This window comes from Zonotrichia albicollis, chromosome 3 (assembly GCF_047830755.1).
Source record: "Zonotrichia albicollis isolate bZonAlb1 chromosome 3, bZonAlb1.hap1, whole genome shotgun sequence".
Taxonomy (NCBI): Eukaryota; Metazoa; Chordata; class Aves; order Passeriformes; family Passerellidae; genus Zonotrichia; species Zonotrichia albicollis.
Genome location: NC_133821.1, coordinates 21,228,288 through 21,246,273, shown reverse-complemented (window position 1 = coordinate 21,246,273; position 17,986 = coordinate 21,228,288). Strand labels below are relative to the sequence as shown.

Genomic DNA, 17,986 nt, shown 5'->3' with positions numbered 1-17,986 from the left:
AGTGAGATTTCCACAGGTGTTCCCTCTGTCTTCATGATACAGCTGAGGCAATGTGTCTGTGGGAAACATCTCTTCATGATTTCTGCCTCTATTGTCCAGGAAATCTCCTGGTTTTTACTGAAGTTGCTGTATTTTGTTTGTTTTGTTTGTGGCCTATTTTAAATGTGAAGGGGTGGGAATATCTGATAAAAAAAAAAAGCCCCTGGATTTGTATTTCTAGATGAAGAGCCATTTATTGAGCCTTTTGCCAACATTAACTTGCACATGTACTTGTGCAGTAAGCATAGAATTCCCCTCCTTTCACAGAGGCAATAATAGTAATAATGATAATAACAAGGAAAAATAAGGCTGACTTATGCCACTGCTGCTGCTTTCTTCCAAATAACCAGTATTTACTGGCTGCCATTTCCTCCTGGCATTATTGAATGGTTCCAGGCAGCAAAGCACAGGCAGCTTGCACCTAAGGTGGGTTTATGCCAGAGACTGTTCTGGGCATACTCCCTCACTCTTTGAGGAAGATGGATTGTGCACACCTTCAAAATGGTTTTTTTTTTTGCCTTTTTTTTTTCCCCACAAAGAAAGAGACATGTGTAGCAGTATTATGGGCTACAGGGAAGGAGGATCCCCAGGCAAATCCAGACAAATCAGGTGGACCAAAGTAAAGACACTTCCCAAATTAGCTCAGGCCGAACTTGGACCTTTAAACTGCAGTGAATAAAAGTTAGGTTTTCCCTTGATATGTAATAGGTGTGTGAAAGAGAACTGTGTTTCCTCTGTCCCTGCTATCCAAGCTCAGTGCTGCAGTGCAGTAAAAGAGAGGGTTGTAAATGCTCAGGTCATGTGTGACTGAGGATGGCTTTGACAGAGAGTGGAGGCATTTAGATGCTGTCTATGAAAGGAAAAATAAATGTTCCCTAAACTTCATTACGAGTGTCTCCAGAGCCAGAGGTACTGACATGGCATGAAAGTGTGGGAGGAGAAGTGAATTACTGCCTTTTTCATCCTGGTCAAAGAAGTCTTTACAAGGTGATGCAGGCTGCCTGCTCTGAGGGTGAAAGCCTTCCTGCAGACCAAAGATTCAGATCTTTCAAAACCTTCAAATTCTCGTTTCTCCAGCATTTAAATGTTTGAGGAATTTTGGCATGTGTTTCGTCCACTGACAAGAAGCACAGAGCTGAAAATAAGTCAGCACTGAATGCCACATCTTAAAGCATGAGACAGATTTAAAATGCAGATGTCGAGAAAAAAGATGAGCTTGTATTAAAATTTGCAGGGGGTGTGGGCCACTGAATACCTAAATATCTGCTGTTGTATTAAAGTGATAACTGTTCAGTGGTGTGAGGTTTTTGTGTATTCTGATTTAGAATGCAATCAATGCAGCACAAAATATAATAAAGAGTCGGGGGTTGTTTCTGGGTTTGTTTCTTTCTACTTCTTTAACCCCACTATTTAAAATTATATAGGAAGTATGCTGATCTGATGAGACTCCATCTGGGTGTCTGTGTAGCTGTGCAGAAACCCAGGGTGAAGGCACTAAATGGTTTGAAGTCAGTGTGTGTAATGAATTATTAAAACACTGTCAAAACAACAATTTCTTTAGCTTGAAAGGTTGTAGAGGTTATGTTAGCTGGGTACAGAGCAGGGGAAAGCACAGAGTGCAGAGGGGTAAGACAAGACATGCAGAGAGATGAACATTGGCAGTATGTGGGATCAGGACCCCAGGTGTGGAAGATGAGAACCATCCTGGTATAGCAGATGTACCAGCACAGGGATCATTTTGGTATGGTCTGGGGGGTGTGTGTATATAAATATATAAAATACTCATACTGATATAGTAGATATACCAGCATAATGATCATTTTGGTATGGTCTGGGGGGTGTGTGTGTGTATAAATATATAAATATATATATAAATATAGAAATATATAAAATACTCATACTGATATTATAATACTCAAAAATCCTTTGGATGAAGAACACCTAAAGGAGGTGGCCAGAGCAGCAGGCTCCCAATGACCAGGAATGGAGGAACTCTCCAATATTGACACACATACCAGACATTAATTCTGTCTCTCAGTTGTTTCTTTGGAAGTTTTTCTAAGCTACAGCACACAAATACCCCAGATGACAGTGGAAGGGTCGCTTTATTTCCACATGTACAGAAAAAGTTCAGATATCTGCAACCTGAAGTACTTTAGTGTGGCTGAGTAGAAAGGTAACCAATTCTGCAGATTTTTATCTGGCATTTTTTCTACTGTTTGCAGTGTCTGGAGGACTGTCTGTGCTGCAGGAAACAGCTAAACATGACTCCTTTTGGTTTTCACTGCATATCTGGTCAGCAATTCAGATGCATTTGTTATGAGTTCAAAGACAAGGCAAGTATTGCCCTGTGTTGAAACACCACAGCCCTACAAAATCACAACCCCAGCACTCCTTTTCCAGCTGTGGCCCTGAAATGCCTAAAAGCTGATACAAAGAGCAAGCATCCAAAATTCAGAAGATGTGTTTGCCCATGGAGCTTTGCTGCTGCAGGGCTTTCCCCCCCGGTTTAGCTCAGCTGCAGAGTAGGCAAGCCAGAGCAGCACATCCCTGACACAGCCCTGCCAGCAGCCTCAGCTTTTGAGGCTCTAAACCAGGGTTAAGAGCAGCTCAATTACTGACACTCAGTCCTTTGTTTTCTCTGGGCTGCCCACAAAGGTGCTTAATTGTGCTGTAAAAGATTATTACAGCAAAACTCAGCCTGCAGTTGGATTTTTTAAAGGTTTCTTGTGCGCACACAGATGAGTAACAAGTTAAGCCATGGCTAGCCTGGTCTGTAATTGAGGCCCTGAGCTCTTTATCAGTGAATCATGGCTGTTTTGTGGGGTCTTACTGGGCAGGTCTTTGGCAGCTGCAGAGCACCTGAGATGCAGTAGTATGCTCTAGATGGCAGTACATTTTTAAACTGTATTCGTTATTATAAGCTTGGCCATCTTAATTGGTTTATTTTAATGCTCTTTGTATGGAAAATGGGGATTATTTCTTCTGTAATGAGCAGCCGGACATTATACCTAGTTAATATTTCCCTATTGCAATGTCTTGATCAAATTGCAGTTTGGGTGTTTTGTGTCCCTCCAGATCCAAGGGTTCCACTGATCAGGCCACATCTCCCAGACTTAGCACATTCTCTCCTTGCATCAATAAATGTTTATGGGTCATGTTTGGCAGAGGAACTGCCTTGTCAGTAGAAAAAGAATGGAGCTGTGAAGTGTCTACTTGCTGATTAATCAGTCATGACGCATTTGGGTTTTTTCAATAAAAAGTTAATATTCCAGTTGAAAAGGAGATGGGAAAAGTACATGGCTAACATAAAGGGTTTAAAAGAAAATTTTAAAATTTTAAGAGTTTAAAAACTTTTTTTTCAATAAGAAGTTAATATTCCAGTTGAAAAGGAGATAGGAAAAGCACATGGCTAACACAAAGGGTTTAAAAAAAATAGAAAATTTTAAATTTTAATTTGGGTTTTTTCAATAAAAAGTTAGTATTGCAGTTGAAAAGGAGATGGAAAAAAGTACATGGCCAACATAAAGGGTTTAAAAGAAAATTTTAAATTTTCATTTGGGTTTTTTCAGTAAAAAGTTAATATTCCAGTTGAAAAGGACATGGGAAAAAGTACATGGCTAACATAAAGGGTTTAAAAGAAAATTTTAAAATTTTAAGAATTTTTAATTTTTTTTTTGCAATAAAAAGTTAATATTCCAGTTGAAAAGGAGATGGGGAAAAGTTCATGGCTAATATAAAGGGTTTAAAAGAAAATTTTAAATTTTAAATTTTAAATTGGGTATTTTCAATGAAATTTAATATTCCAGTTGAAAAGGAGGGGGGAAAAAGTACATGGCCCACATAAAGGGTTTAAAAGAAAATTTAAAATGAGGCTTATAAAAGAAAAAAAAAAGGGTCAGAAGGATAACCCAGTGGTTGAGTTAATACAGTGCTGTTAGAGACAGGTGCTTTATGTACAGGAAGTGTGTGCTATTCCCAAATTTACTCATCACGCACCTGCCAGTCAGCATTGTTGATCACTCCTGTGCCTCATGCAGGCTGAATTCACCATCCACATGTCTGCTGCATCCCACTAAATGCAAATTCCCTCTCTGTAGCCATCCAGCACAGTTTTTGTGACACACACGCTGTAGTTTATTTGCACTCATCAGGCTTTGGGTATGACATAAAATCATTGTAACATAATGCATTATTAAATATATTTTCCAGCTGAAAAAGATAAACTTGACAGACTGTCAGTGAACATTTTCATACTGTAGAAAAGGTTAGTGAAAAAAAACCCTGGAGTACATCCACCTATTAATGTAAGAAAAGCTCAGCAACTACTCAGAGCAAGAAACTGCATGCAAAGAGCTTGCCCTCTGCCTTGCTCTCCATCAGGACCATAAACAGAATTTGAATGTTACTGCTAAATTTCATTTAGACAATGATTTATATGAGCATGATTGAGTGTATGGATTATTCACAAAGCATTTACTTGGGCTGTTTGTTGAGTTTGGTGTTGCTTGGTCACCTCAATATAATGTGATTTTGTTCTTTCATGGGGGACTGAGTATGTTTGTAGATGGGAAGAGGGGAAAAATTAAAGCCTCCAAGTGGTGTGAGTACTGTTAGTGTGATTGTGAATTTGAGAGGGAATTCCCAAGAGATCTTTTCTAGTCAGGGATGGAAGGATACCCTCCAAAAAAAAAAAAAAAAAAAGAAACCAAGAACTTCTGTGAAGCTAGGAGCTCAGCAATCCTTTATCAAGGCCTCTGGAATTTACATTTCCAGCTGAGCTGAGGAAGCCCAAACATCCTGCTGGTCACAGCCAGCCCAGTCTTACTGAAGGCAGGGTCCTGAGAGCTCTTTTGCGAGATCAAGGTGCTTGGCCTCAGGATCCTGCTGAGCTGGATCTGCCTCTTCCCTAGGCTGCCTTTGGCCTGCCTCTGGCTCACAGGAGAAGCCTGCAGAGGTTTCCTTACCTGGGGCAGTCAGTTCTCTGCAAGAATTTTTGTTTTAATCAAATGAAGTTGCCTTGGTTCTGAGTAGTTTAGCCCTTCTTTTTGTTAATAGTGGAAAGATAACTGCATATTGTCCCTTCTGTGGAAAATTGCTACCTTTTACTTAGAACTGGAATAACCTTTTCTGAAATGTCAGGCTTTCCCAGAGACTGGAAAACCCAGATTTTAATGTCGTAATATCCTTTCTGTATAAAATCGCTACCTTTTTCTTAGAACTGGAATAACCTTTTCTGAAATGTCAGGCTTTCCCAGAGACTGGAAAGTCCAGATCATAATGGTGACTGTTTCTAAACACATCATTGTAATAATTACTAGGAACTACTCTATTGATGGCTGTTATAAATTAGAGCCAAAAATTCTAATAATGTTGATTTTTGATTTCCACACAAACAAACACGAGGGATTTTGAGATATTTTTTTAGATGTAGATGTAGCTGAAAGTGCATGTTGATCTCAGATATTATATTACACATCTGTTGCAACTCTGAAATCTAGAGGACAGGTACATGCTGGTCTGTCACCTCAGATTTACCACTGAGAAACTGCAAATAATACAGCTCAGCACAGTGAGAGAGCTGAGTAATCAAGCAATATCCAAAGGGAGAAATAAGCAATATTTGGTTATGTGGCAGAGCATTTTTTGGTTAAAGAAAACTTAGGTATTTTGATAAAAATTCATTTACATTTCTGCTCTACATGAACCATTAAAAAATTACATATGTTAATTGCTGGGGATATTCCTTCTTCCAGAGAAGACAAAAAAGGGAGGAAATCCTGTTTGTTTAAAAATTACTCATGTGGGAAGCTTTTCTTGTTGTTCCATTTCTACGTGAACCTCAAGGGTTGCTCTATTAAACGGATATTTTTCATTAAAATAACACATAAATATTTTATTTAATTAATTTGTAGCCTTAAGGCTTGACTTCAGTACACATAAACCATTTTCTATTTTTTTTTCCCCGAAACTCCTGGTGAGCTGACTGCATTTTACATCCCCTAAGGAGATACCTTTGCACAAGTTTAAAAATCAGAAATGTCAAATGTTCTCTGCAGGTGCATGTTTCTTGCTGTGATGGAGCACCTAGGGCCAGGATTTGGTCCTGGTATGTCTTCAGGCAGGAATATAAAAGAAACCTCTCTTGTACCTCAGCATACATCTGGCTACTAAAAATGGAGTTGTCAGCTTCCTGTTGCCAATCCATTAATTTTATTTTAAGGTTAGGGTTACTTTTGACAAGTGACAGAGTACCCTGATACAAACAACTGGAATTGGAGGTTAGCATATCTAAAAACAAGGAGATACATTTTCTCAGTGACTTTTGGCTTAAACTGAATTATTTTGGAGAGGTAAAAAAACCCTTTATTTCATTAAAGGGCTAGACTGTGGTCTATGTTTGCATTGCCCTTGCTGAACAAAAAGCATTTATTTAGCTGAAATGGTCTCCCATTATTATCTTTCTCGATGTAAAATGCCCTGAAGGTGGAAGAGGAAAGGTCTCTCCTTTTCTCAGCTAAAGCTGATGCTTAAATCAAATCATTCCTCACTGTGAAGAGTGGCCTCTTGGCTATACAAAAACCTTTTACCCAGCATCTTTCGTGCAAGATAACTTAATTGGGAAAGATTCATAACTTCTGATACAATCTTCTTGTCTTCAAGTTCAGACCAATAGCCCAAACAAATCATTTGAGATGAAGTTCCAAAATTAACCCCAAAGAATATGGGATAAAATAAGTTCTAAGGTTAAAATGAATTGGACTGAATCCATTCCATTCCTTAAAAATAGAGGAAAAGCTTTTAATTTTTTTGCATTATCTCTTATTGACCTCTTCCTGCTGAGGGAAGGTTCAGGTGCCTGGACTGCCTTGTCTTCTCTACTCAGGTGTTCAATCTTATTTTTTATCTCAATTCACTGCATTTATTGGTTTCAGTGGGAACATTTCCCCTTAGCAGAGGCTGAAGGTAGGCAGGAATTCTGTAGAATGCAACGGGGAGAGGCATTTTTTGGAAAGTGAGAAGTGCCGGGGAATTTGGAGCACTGCAGCTGATTGCTGTGGTGCTGATCCTGTGGCAGTGATTCCCAGGTAAGGCTGGTCAGGGAAGGTGAGGAGATTTAATTTTAAATTCTGTGACTGAAGCATTAGGGAGAGAAATGCACCTCGGTGACTTTCTCTCAGATTATTTTGCCATGGGAGCAGAGGTGGGAAGCAGGTCCGTTTTGTAAGGTTTTTGTGACGTTTTCAAAGGATTGCAGCACAAGGCCTTGGCTCTCTGCTAGCACTAAATGAGTGACATCTGCAGGCATTTGGGTCTGTTTGGGGTAAAGGAGCCCCACAGATCTCTGATCTGGGATCAGGATATTAAATTATTCCCTCTTTTGGAGAGGCACTGGGTACAGGTGTTATATAATGGGGATATTGATATTGGTCAGACATCTCACACGAGGCAAAACACACATGGCTTTGAAAACCAGCTTACTTCAGGAGCTCATTTTTTATTAATACTCTTCTTTTCTTTATTATTTTATAGTAGCATCAAAGGGAAGCACATTTGTAGGGGAAAAAAATCTGCTTTTAGCAGCTATTTTAACTGTTGTAATAAAACCTGACATTATTTTCCACAACCAGCTTTATCAGGGGCTACTGGAAGACGTGTCTTGATGTTAGGGAGGAAAAGCCAATATAAAGATTATTCCATGGTTCCCTATCTCTTCATCAATGACAGCTGCAGGCAGGACACCAGGTTTGCTGCCTCCCTTCACAAATCTCTGGCCTGAAATTCTGTGTATCCACATTCTAGACAACAATAGAGGGTGTTTAGTTATGGCACTTTAACTTAGCATAGAGGCCAGCTTTAATTGAACCATTAGGGATATTCTTTTATTGCCACTCAAGAATATCTTACACTACAGTGTGTGTGAAGTTCATTTTTATCTTGAAGATTATTGCTCTAAGCAAGGACTGAGAGTTACAGCTCTTACATAAAAGTGGTTATTTTTCTCTTGGTTGTGCTATAGTTACTCAGTTACAAGAGTGTGCTAAAAATGAGATTGCATTGACAACAAGATAGGGCACAACTGACACCTGGTATTTAAGCTTCTGATAAGTCCCTCTGAAATTTTCCAGTTTTTCTTTGGTGGAAGTGGGAAGTAAAATTTTTTACAAAATCAAAGCAGTGTTTTCCACAAGACTTCAGCCATTTACTTTGTCTACTATTGTTCTTTTAAATATGCCCTTCTTTATGGCTTGTGTAGAGAAATCAGAAATCCAGAGGTTTGGGGTTTTTTTCCGTCAAGCAAATCTCACAAGTTTTTCCTGCCTGTATTTCTACACATTTAAATCCTACCTTTCTTCTGAGGATCTCAAAAATAAGACCAAGATCCTGATACCTTCAGAAAACCCAACTTAAACATTCACTGGGAAAATTTGTACTTTCAAAGAATTCCACTTTGCTCATTGATCTTGTGTGTTATTCCAGACACTGTTTCTCTTTACACCTCTAATGTTATCGTGGCCTTGCAGAGTTAGTGCAGGTTTGTGCAGAACTTGCCTGTAGTATTTGGATCACAGAAAGAATCTTCAAGATGCATTGGGTTGTTGAACACAAGTTCGGTACATGTTTGCCTGTTCCATGTACAAAATCTCCTTGTGCTAGCAGAACTTAAAAAAACCTCCCAAATTAGGGGACAGAAAGGTCAAAGAGAACTTAGAATCTGTGTGAGATGACAAATTTTCTAGATCATTTTGCACTGTAAAGCAACAGCTGTCCTGTGTCCCTCTGCATGCATGTATCAGGAAAGAAGAACCAGCCAAGAAGTAGCTGAAAATTGGTGCTTGTTGCATATGGTCAATAAAGCTGCTTAAGTTCTTTGCACTTGATGTGTGGCATGCAAACAGCTACATCATACCTAATGGGCTTTTCTTTCTTGGCTTCCTTTTTTTAATGGAAGGTCCAGGCCCTTTGGATCACACAGCAAGGAGCCCTTCTCTTCCTCCTGGCTACTCTGCTTGGAACCTGACCTGGGTCATGAGAGATACATCCCCTTTCTTCTCCCACAGAGGACGACACAGTGAGTAGCATGAATATGTTATCCTCAAGAGCCTGCAACTCCCTGCCTAAGGTTTTGGTGTAAATACTGGAGTAAAGCAACACAAGTCAAATGTTTCATGGTAAAATATCCATACTGGCAGCATCTGAGGGCACTAGTAATCCTCAGTGCCTGTTACCAGCTCCCCCAACCTGCCCAAGGGCCCAGGAGTCCCATTTCAGCCCAGCCCAGCCTGAGGTCATTGCCATCTCTGTGGAGGTGCCTGGGCTGCCCCAGCCTGACCTGCTCCCTCAAAAACAAGGGCCCAGACTGTAACAGTTGAGTGGGATGTTGAAATTCACCAATATTACAAATAGAGCTGCGGTGTACTGAATTTTTTGCTTCTCATGTCCTTTTCTAACACCCATCCCTTCCAAAATCTGAGAATGTGTTTTCATCTGTTCTCAGGTGTGACCTATCCATGGCCATCCCACTGTGAAGTACGATGGCCATGGTTAGGACTGGACTGCACAAGGCAATATCTAACGTGCAATCCAGAAAGTGACTGCAGTAGAATATATCTACTATATATCTACTACCAGTCTCTATGTAGGGAGATAAGGTGCTGAGAGGCTAATAAGATTTACTCACCCCAAGCCTGTAATTATCTGCTTGAGGGAAAAGTTTGACCTACCTATATGAAGGAGCCCCATATTTCTTCAAATTTATGTTGCAGCCTTTTATGTGTGCAATATATATTCTTTCCACTGGCATACAATATCTGCTCCTAGCTGTTGTATCTGCTTGAGTGATGAGGACACACCAATTTCATTTTGGAAGCAACAGTAGTACAATCTTTTTTTCCCTTACTTGGTTTTTGCAGAAGTTGCAAGAATGATTTTTAATTTATCCTTTATTACTTCTTCCTAAACTCTTTCAGTTTCTCAGTAATACTATTTTAAGGGAAGGCTTTGTTCTTAAAAGCTAAGAGCACTGATTCCATCTGACAGTATCACATGGAGATAAATGTACTGCATCTCAGCAGAAATGATTTATGATGATTTTAGCTGATTGCACATGACCAAATCCTACCATATTCCAACCATCTGTTTCACAAGGAAAGGCAGGAATTTGATGAGGTGTTACACAAAACACAGTGTTCACTCAGGACAACTATAAACTGTTTTCTCCCTCAGCAGGTGTAATTTAGGACATGCACCTTGAAATTTCTGGAGAATCTTGAAGAGAGGCAGAAATAATTTGCTTTTTCTAGATTTGCAATTTAACATTTACAAAAATTTAAATTAAAGGGCACTAGCCTTTAATTTAATTGAATTAAATTTCATTAAAGCACAGTAGCCCTGGAAGACACACATTTCAGGCTGGAACACCCCATAGCATCACTGTGCAGACACTTGAGATGCACAGCCCCCAGAGGACTGATGTGTGTATGTGCAGCACAGCCCATAGTCATAGCCCAAGGCTAAGAGGACAGTTCTTAAAGCTTCTATTCCTCTGCATACCTTCAGCTTATAGCCACTGACATGTTAATTAGTAAACTTCCTATTACAGCGATTTGATGAGGGTTCCTCAGGGTGAGAGAGATGGACGAGAATCTTGATTCATGATCAGAAGGCTGGATTTATTGATATATGATATATAATACATTATGACTATACTAAAAGAATAGAGAGAGAAGTTGCAGAAGCTGCTCAGCTAAGAATAGCATAGGAAAGAATGAACAACAAAGTTCTGTGTCCAGGGAATCTGTCCCTGCACTTGGTCCTGTGATTGGCCCCCAATTGTAAACATGGAACATGAGCCAATCACAGGTGCACCTGCTACATTTCACAGCAGCTGATAACAATTGTTTACATTCTTCTTCTGGGGCCCCAGCTTCCCAGAAGGGACAAATCCTAAAAGAAAGGATTTTATGAAAAAATGTCTGTGGCAACTTCCCAGGGAGCTGATTTCTGTTCAGAGCTGCTCTGTCCATGACAGGGTGGACAGCTCCTTTCCGTGGCTGATTACAGGCCCTGGGTCTGTATGGCTCTCTGAAGGTCATGCGGGGACTCAGCAGAGTGAGGAAGGAGACAAAGTTAGACCATCCAAGCTCTAGGTGAGTAGCTCTTGTCCCAGGACTCAGCCTTCTGATTAGTGGTTAATCCAAAACCACACAATAAATCATAAGCAGAAATAAAACCCAGCAGCCTTTTACTACTAGAGTGATTTCTTCTTCTGTCAGTTTTCCTCACTGTTCCTAGCATGACTGATTATGGAGTGATCAATAACTTCTATCAAAACTTTGTTTGCCTAATCATCTGATGGGACCCATCTAATTACCTGGTGACATTGCTGGAGTGGGGCAATATTAGCTGTCTTAATTACACTTTCTCTGTGTTCTGCCGTTGGAGAAATCTCTGGTTAAAAGAGTGAGTAAATTGATACATGGTGTCCTTCTTCCTCTGCCAAACTAAGTTCTCTTCTCTTATGGTCAGAATTAAATATTCTGACAGATTCTCTCTGGTAGTTCTGGCAGGAGCAGTGCCTGATGAGATCTTTGAAACCACAGGCAGCAATCCCAAAAGACAATCACTGGCACAAGGAGATACTGGAGTGATGCATTCACAAGACTTTTTTACTGTTTAGTCTAGAGATTTTTTTACATTTGCTTCAATCCAAGCATTGATTAATCACCAGTCATCTCAGAGATGCAAAATCCACCTGCCTTTCAGAAAATCACATGTGAAGTCCAAATTATCTGGGAATTCAACCTGTGAGGCAGGAAGAGATTTTAAATCTCCAAATTTTTTAGATCTTTTTGTTCTCATGAGGTACCCTCTGACTGTTTCCTGTGGCTAGAACAAATTTTAATGCATTTGGCATATGTGGACTTATGGTAGCGTATTAATCTCCCATTTGCAGATCTGATGGATCTCTGTCCTGAGGCTTACATGATTAACTGCACCCAGGCACATATTTCATTTCTTGTCCTGGCTGGTTGAATGTTAATTTTCTCTTCTGTACAGGTATTCTATAAGAAATCAATTGTCCACTACATAAAATCTTATAAGGTTGTGCAATAGGGGTTCCAGTTGACAGCTGCCCCTCTGGACCTCCATGCAGTTAACACATCCCTCTCTGCCCCATCCTCTCCATGTCCCTGTGCCAGCCAACAATCCTGCACATGGAGCATGATCCTGGCAGGGTGTGGTGGCAACTGTGGAATGGGCTATTGATTGGAGCAAAAATCAAATGCAATTCAACCCTTTGAAAGAAGAACGTGTTTCATGTGAATAACAGGCCTGAGGTTGCCATGCTGGACTGCTGGAGCTGGCTTTTTCTTTTTAACTGTTCTTATATTACTGTGTTGGCTTTGTGTCTCTTTACCACATTGTCCAATAGCAGCTGAACTCCTTGGCTGCCCTGCACCAGCACTGGGCAAAGTACTGAAGTACCTCTCTCAAGTTATATAGTTTACAGATTTTTTTCTTTTTTTTTTTTTTTTTTTTTTTTTCCCTCTAAAGCTTAGGAAATAGTGGTGTTAGGTTGGCAAAGTCAACTGGGACTTAAACTCAGGATGAGAGCAAATTTGGCTGCCTAGTCACTATTGGGCTTAAAAACATCTAGAAAAGGTGAGTTAAGCAGAGGAGGAACACACACCTACAAGAATACATAATTATTCACAGCTTTGATTTAATAGGTACTAAAAGCCTAATCCACAGGATGGCCTCTATTAACAACTTATTAATAATTTCACTCAGCTCTATGTCTTCAGAAAACTAATTTGACAGGGTTGTTGGGGTTTTTTTAACACTTTCTAATGGAATGTCTTCTCTGATGTGTTCCTAATTTCCTGAATTTGGTTTGCTGGCTAAAAAAAAAAAAATTAAAAAATGCATTGGTCTAATTCTACTGTGGGATAATTTGGGGTCATTCTTGCTACATATTTGATGCTCAGTGGCATGGCAGTTGCTCAGCAAGGTGTCAGAGAATTAATTTTTTTCCCTGGTAGGTCATAAGCACCATTTCATTCATGTCATTGGGTACCAGATAGACATTGCTTCTACAAAATTCAGTGAGTCTGAACATGGAAAAGGGAAGATGGAGAAAAAGAGGGCACCAGCCAGATGAATTCATGTTGCAGTTAGCATTCCATGAGTACTTCTTTCATAATTCTACAACAAATCAGGCTACTACTGACATCTTCAGAATGATAAAGCTGTTGTGATTCTTGGCTCAGTGTGGCATAGTGAGATGTATGGGTACAAACTGATTGTTAGAGCAAGATCCTGCTCAGGGATGAGATTAAGTCAGGAGGGGAGCAAGGAGAATGCTGCTTCATCCCAGAGGAAAACTGAATCAAAGCTTTCTTAGTAAAGATACTGGGGAAGTGATGTATCATCTCAATGCAAACACATCCTTTTTGCAATCTTACAAGTATTCTAATGCAGTTTGGAAATAGCATTATGAATGGAATAGGGCAAAGCTTCAATTAATAGCAGTTACTCACACCACATTAACAGAATTGCTCCATATAAAATAGCAGATGCTGTGACCCTGTATACATTTGCAGGAATTCTTGTTTAACAATTAGATGGTATTTTGGCTATGTGCAATGGTGCAGAAATCCAAAAGGAGGAAAGTCAGGAAGCACAGCATCTAGCTAAATTGACGGTTGTGTTAAGCAAGAAGGAAGAGAAAATCTTTTTAGGGAGAAATTTTAACTTTCTTTTCCTTATATCATCTTTTGTCTGCAGATAATATGTCTATGACAGCTCAGTATTTTTCAATAATAAAATAAGTAAGACAACATTATGACAACAGTAAGACAACAAATGTCTTTTCTCCCCATCTCTCAAGTATTCATTTTCTCTAGAGATCTTTTGAAATTCATGCAAGAGGTTCCTTGTATGAATTGACAAAATATGACAGTTCATCCAACTACTGTTTTGTGCCAACTGGAGCATATTTTCTAACAACTGCTGTTAGTCAGTACTTCATTTTTTTTTTTTTTTTGGCCAGAACTGGTGTTAGAAATGCACTTTCATGTATTGTTTTTTTGCTACATGCATGGGAGACTTGGTGGACAAATATTTCTTGTGTGGAGAATGAGCTCTGACACTTCTTGGAGCAGGAGGAATGAAAACAAGAGCTGTTGATAGTTGTTCTCCCAATACCCCTTCCTCACACCTCTCTCCGTAGCTGTCTTGAAAGACTGTGCTTATAATTGATTGATGAAGGAGTCCTGGCCCTTTCTTTGTAGTTTGATTTTCACTGAACAAAGCAGCTGTCAGAGATTTTGGTGATTCAGTCCCTGGTGCACACTGAGGGGCTGGGTGGAAATAAAGTAGATGCTGTCATTTTTACGATTCTCTTAACAAATAAATGAATAGCTGCATTATTGCTGTTTTCTCTAAGCAGTGGCCCATCCATCGTGGCTCACTCCCCAGAGGATTCATTTAAATGCATCTGGCATGAGGAGAGCTCTGGGCTCCACAGGGAGGCAGGCAGCTTGCTCTGTGCTGGGCATCCATGCCCAAGCACCCTTCCCAGGATGTTGCTGGGATATTCCCCGAGGTATTTGCTCCTCTAAAACTTTTTCTTCAGAATGCAATATATAGCTCCTCTATATATTTGCTCCTCTAAAACTTCTTTTTCAGAATGCAATCTAAGCTTAAAGCCCCTTCCAAAGGAAACCTGAGTGGTTTTCCTTCAAGGTGGGCATGGAAGCAACGAGCAGTGCTGGCGCTACCAGCCTTGACCCTGCCCGATAACCTCCACTGCTGGGTGCTGGGGAGATCCTAATAATTTATACTGGCCCCACTGAACTCTTCCTTGCAGGCAGCAAGCTCTGAGGAGCCCTTGAAGCCCTGTGAGGGCACAGCAGCAGCCCTGTCAGTAATGTCAAGGTCAGGGCATTGTGCTCAGAGACCTGCTGGTGCGGAGCAAGGACACAGAGAGCGATAAGCTAACTTGTGCTAAGCAGCTTGAAATTAAAAGGAGGTCCCTGGTGGGCACAGGCCGTGTCTCAGGGCAGGGAGAGGAGCTGGCATGGTGCCCAGCTGATCTCACTGCTGCACTGGCAGGTGGCTGAGGTTCATCAGAAGGTATGGACCCCAAAGCTGTGCTGAATGTGGGGCTCCTTGTGTGCCTCCCCAGCTCCCCTGTCAGGCCATGGTGCTGCTCTCACGTTTGTCAGCTCCTGGAGCAGCAGCCCAAGGAACAGGCAGTGATTGTTGGCACAGGCATTGTCTAAGCAAGACCCAGCGTGCCTGGCAGGCCACATGTGACATAATCGTCCCTTAAAATGTGCAGTTTGCCCTTTCTCAGGGCTAGACAATGGAAGGAAATAGGTGAATTTGTCTCTTCAGACTTGCTTGCTCAGCAGGAACAAGGCAGTTAAGCCCCGCAATTGTTTTTGCTCTTGAATTTGTGTGACTGCCCACACCTTTTCCCTTTTCCTTTGGGCTTTTCTGCTGTGCCCTTTCCATCCTGTGGTAGATTCCCTTGTTTTAAATTGCTGCTGTGCCTCCAGGTGCAAAGCTAAAATACAGCACCAGGAGTTCATTTGCAAGAAGTTTCATCTCTTCTTTTACCAGCAAGAAATTCTCACTTCCAGGGTTCTGGCCTGTATTTGGGTCCTCCTGGATGTTCATCAGGCAGGTGAGCTGACAGCCAGAGAGCACAGTGTCTCCTATTTATGTTCTATTTTCAGGGAGAAATACTTATCACTGCAGGCTTCTTTGTGGCACCCCACATGTGCACCCTGGTTTGGTGAATAGAAATTCAGAAAGGCCTGATGAGGCAATTGAAACCCTTAGATTGAATGCCCTGTGCCCTTTTGTACTCAAAGGGAATGGGAAGGCTTTAGGAACTGGCTCTGTCACTAGGATTAATAACTGGAAAATCAATTTGTCATTTCCCTGTCATAAATTAAAATCTTATAGGCCTTATAACATGAGTAAAATAGAGGTTAGTGGGTATTGATGAAGGTCTCAAAGCTCACTCAGCAGAGCAGATCTCTACTACACAATTTAAATTATGTCTCCTCCACAAGGAATATCTGTCAATATTTGTATTGAAAAAAGACATCCTGTGCAAGAATATTTTATCTGTTTCTACACTGCTGCTGTGATTGTTGCTGCTGAAGGAATTCTTGAGGGAGATTGTGGTCCTGACTTGATTGGTGTGAGTGACCTTTACATTGTGCATTTGGCTGTAGATGAAGTAGAAATTAGTCATGTGCAGGTTGATGAGGTGACAGTGAGGATGTCCCTCTCCAGGTTGGTCCTGCTGAGAACAGAAAACCTCTCTCTGCTCCCTCGGCTGTGGTAGAGTGCTGAGAAAGCAACCACACCCTTTGGAAAGTGTTCCCAGCTGAGAGTAACTGAGGAGTGATTTGTAACAGTCAGCAGACCAGGAGGGAAAAGGAGCTTTAAAGCCAGATACCTGTAGAGCTAGGAAGGAGCAGTCTAAGAGGAAACTACCTGCTGGTAAGATTTTTATGTTTGAAAGGAAATGTGGTTTAGCCCAAATAAACCAAATCTTTTGATGGGCAGCTGAAGAAAATATAATCAGAGTAGTTTCTTAACAAGAACAGGGTTTTTTAAATCTATCTCTTAACATTAGGTTGTTTTGTTCTAAATAAGGTAGGTTTCTGTGGTGTGTGGTTACACGAATGATCCAAGATGGCCCAGAAGTGAATGATCCATAATCGCACCTGCTGCAATGTAAAAGAATACTTCCCACTGATTTCTGTGCTTTGGTGTATTACTTACAGTACTATTTTAAGGCATTTGTTTATTAGAGAACTCTAATTAGTTTAATTGAAACAGATGTGGTTGCCAGATATTTTAGTTATCTGTGCACAAATTATTATTGTTAGGTATGTTGATAAAAAATAAATAAATTGAGATGCTCACAAGACTCTAACATAATCAGACATACACAGATTCCAGTGTCTTTTTAATTGAATAGTAGCTTAATTGGCTTTTCAGTCTGTGGTTAATATTCTGTATCTTTTTGCATACCAAAAGCTGAACTGATTTATATCTACAGCCTTTCTTAAACAGGTTTTTATCTTATTTTGATTATAAGCATCACTTTTGTTTCTTCTTTAAAGGCATGATGATGATGAAATAGACTTCTAATAAATTATCTGTTCTGCCTCTCTCATGCCCAGCAGTTGCAGATAAAAGAGACTGTTGGACAAAGAGTTGTTTGTTCTGTTTTGGGTTTTTTTAATTCATTATTGAAGAAGAGACTTTGCTATTTTTTTCTATATGGATCTTAAACTTCTGTAGAGCATTTATGATCTGTAGTGCCAATATAGCTCAGACATAAATGCCTGCACTTGGTTTAAATCTCTGTGACATCTCTTTTAGAAAATCAGAAGTCACAAAACATCCCCTCACTTTAGTGACTAGGCACAGTATTCAAGTCCAAAAGTTCTGTACATAGACAATTAATATTGATAGTGGGTTTAAAAAAATAACCACTGGAGGTTGTGTTAATTTTAATTCCCTTTCCTGCAGTGTTTAGTTTTTCAGTTAAAAAAAAAAAAAAAGGCAGAATGGCCTTCATCCAGCTTCCAAAGGCACATGGCTACTACTGCTTTCTGTGCTTAACTGGGCAAGGAAACAATAAACTTGGTGTAGCCTTTAAATGTTAAGACACAAGTGAAAAAGGAAAGAGAAGCATTATTTTTTTATGCAGAGATGTAAAAAATGGCAGGTGATTTGTGGCAGCAATTCAAGCATTATGCAGGTTTTGTATTTGTAAGTGTGGCTTATGTGATCTTGCAATAGCTAACACACCAAGACCAGCTTCTCAGTGAAAAAAATTATATAATTCTTTTTTTATGAGGTATATTACATTGTCAGTAGTGAAGGACATTGTGGAAGAAGGAAGGCC

General features: G+C 40.1%; 1 protein-coding gene across 3 annotated transcripts in view; it reads left to right on the top strand.

Annotated features, from left to right (window-relative positions):
• Positions 1-17,986, top strand: part of ALK (ALK receptor tyrosine kinase) — a 305,535-nt gene that overhangs the window by 73,267 nt on the left and 214,282 nt on the right. For all 3 annotated transcript variants that reach the window (XM_074536919.1, XM_026797338.2, XM_014271871.3), the window contains exon 2: positions 8,993-9,112. In XM_074536919.1, the coding sequence (XP_074393020.1) occupies positions 8,993-9,112 (120 nt within the window). The remainder of the gene's footprint in view (positions 1-8,992; positions 9,113-17,986) is intronic.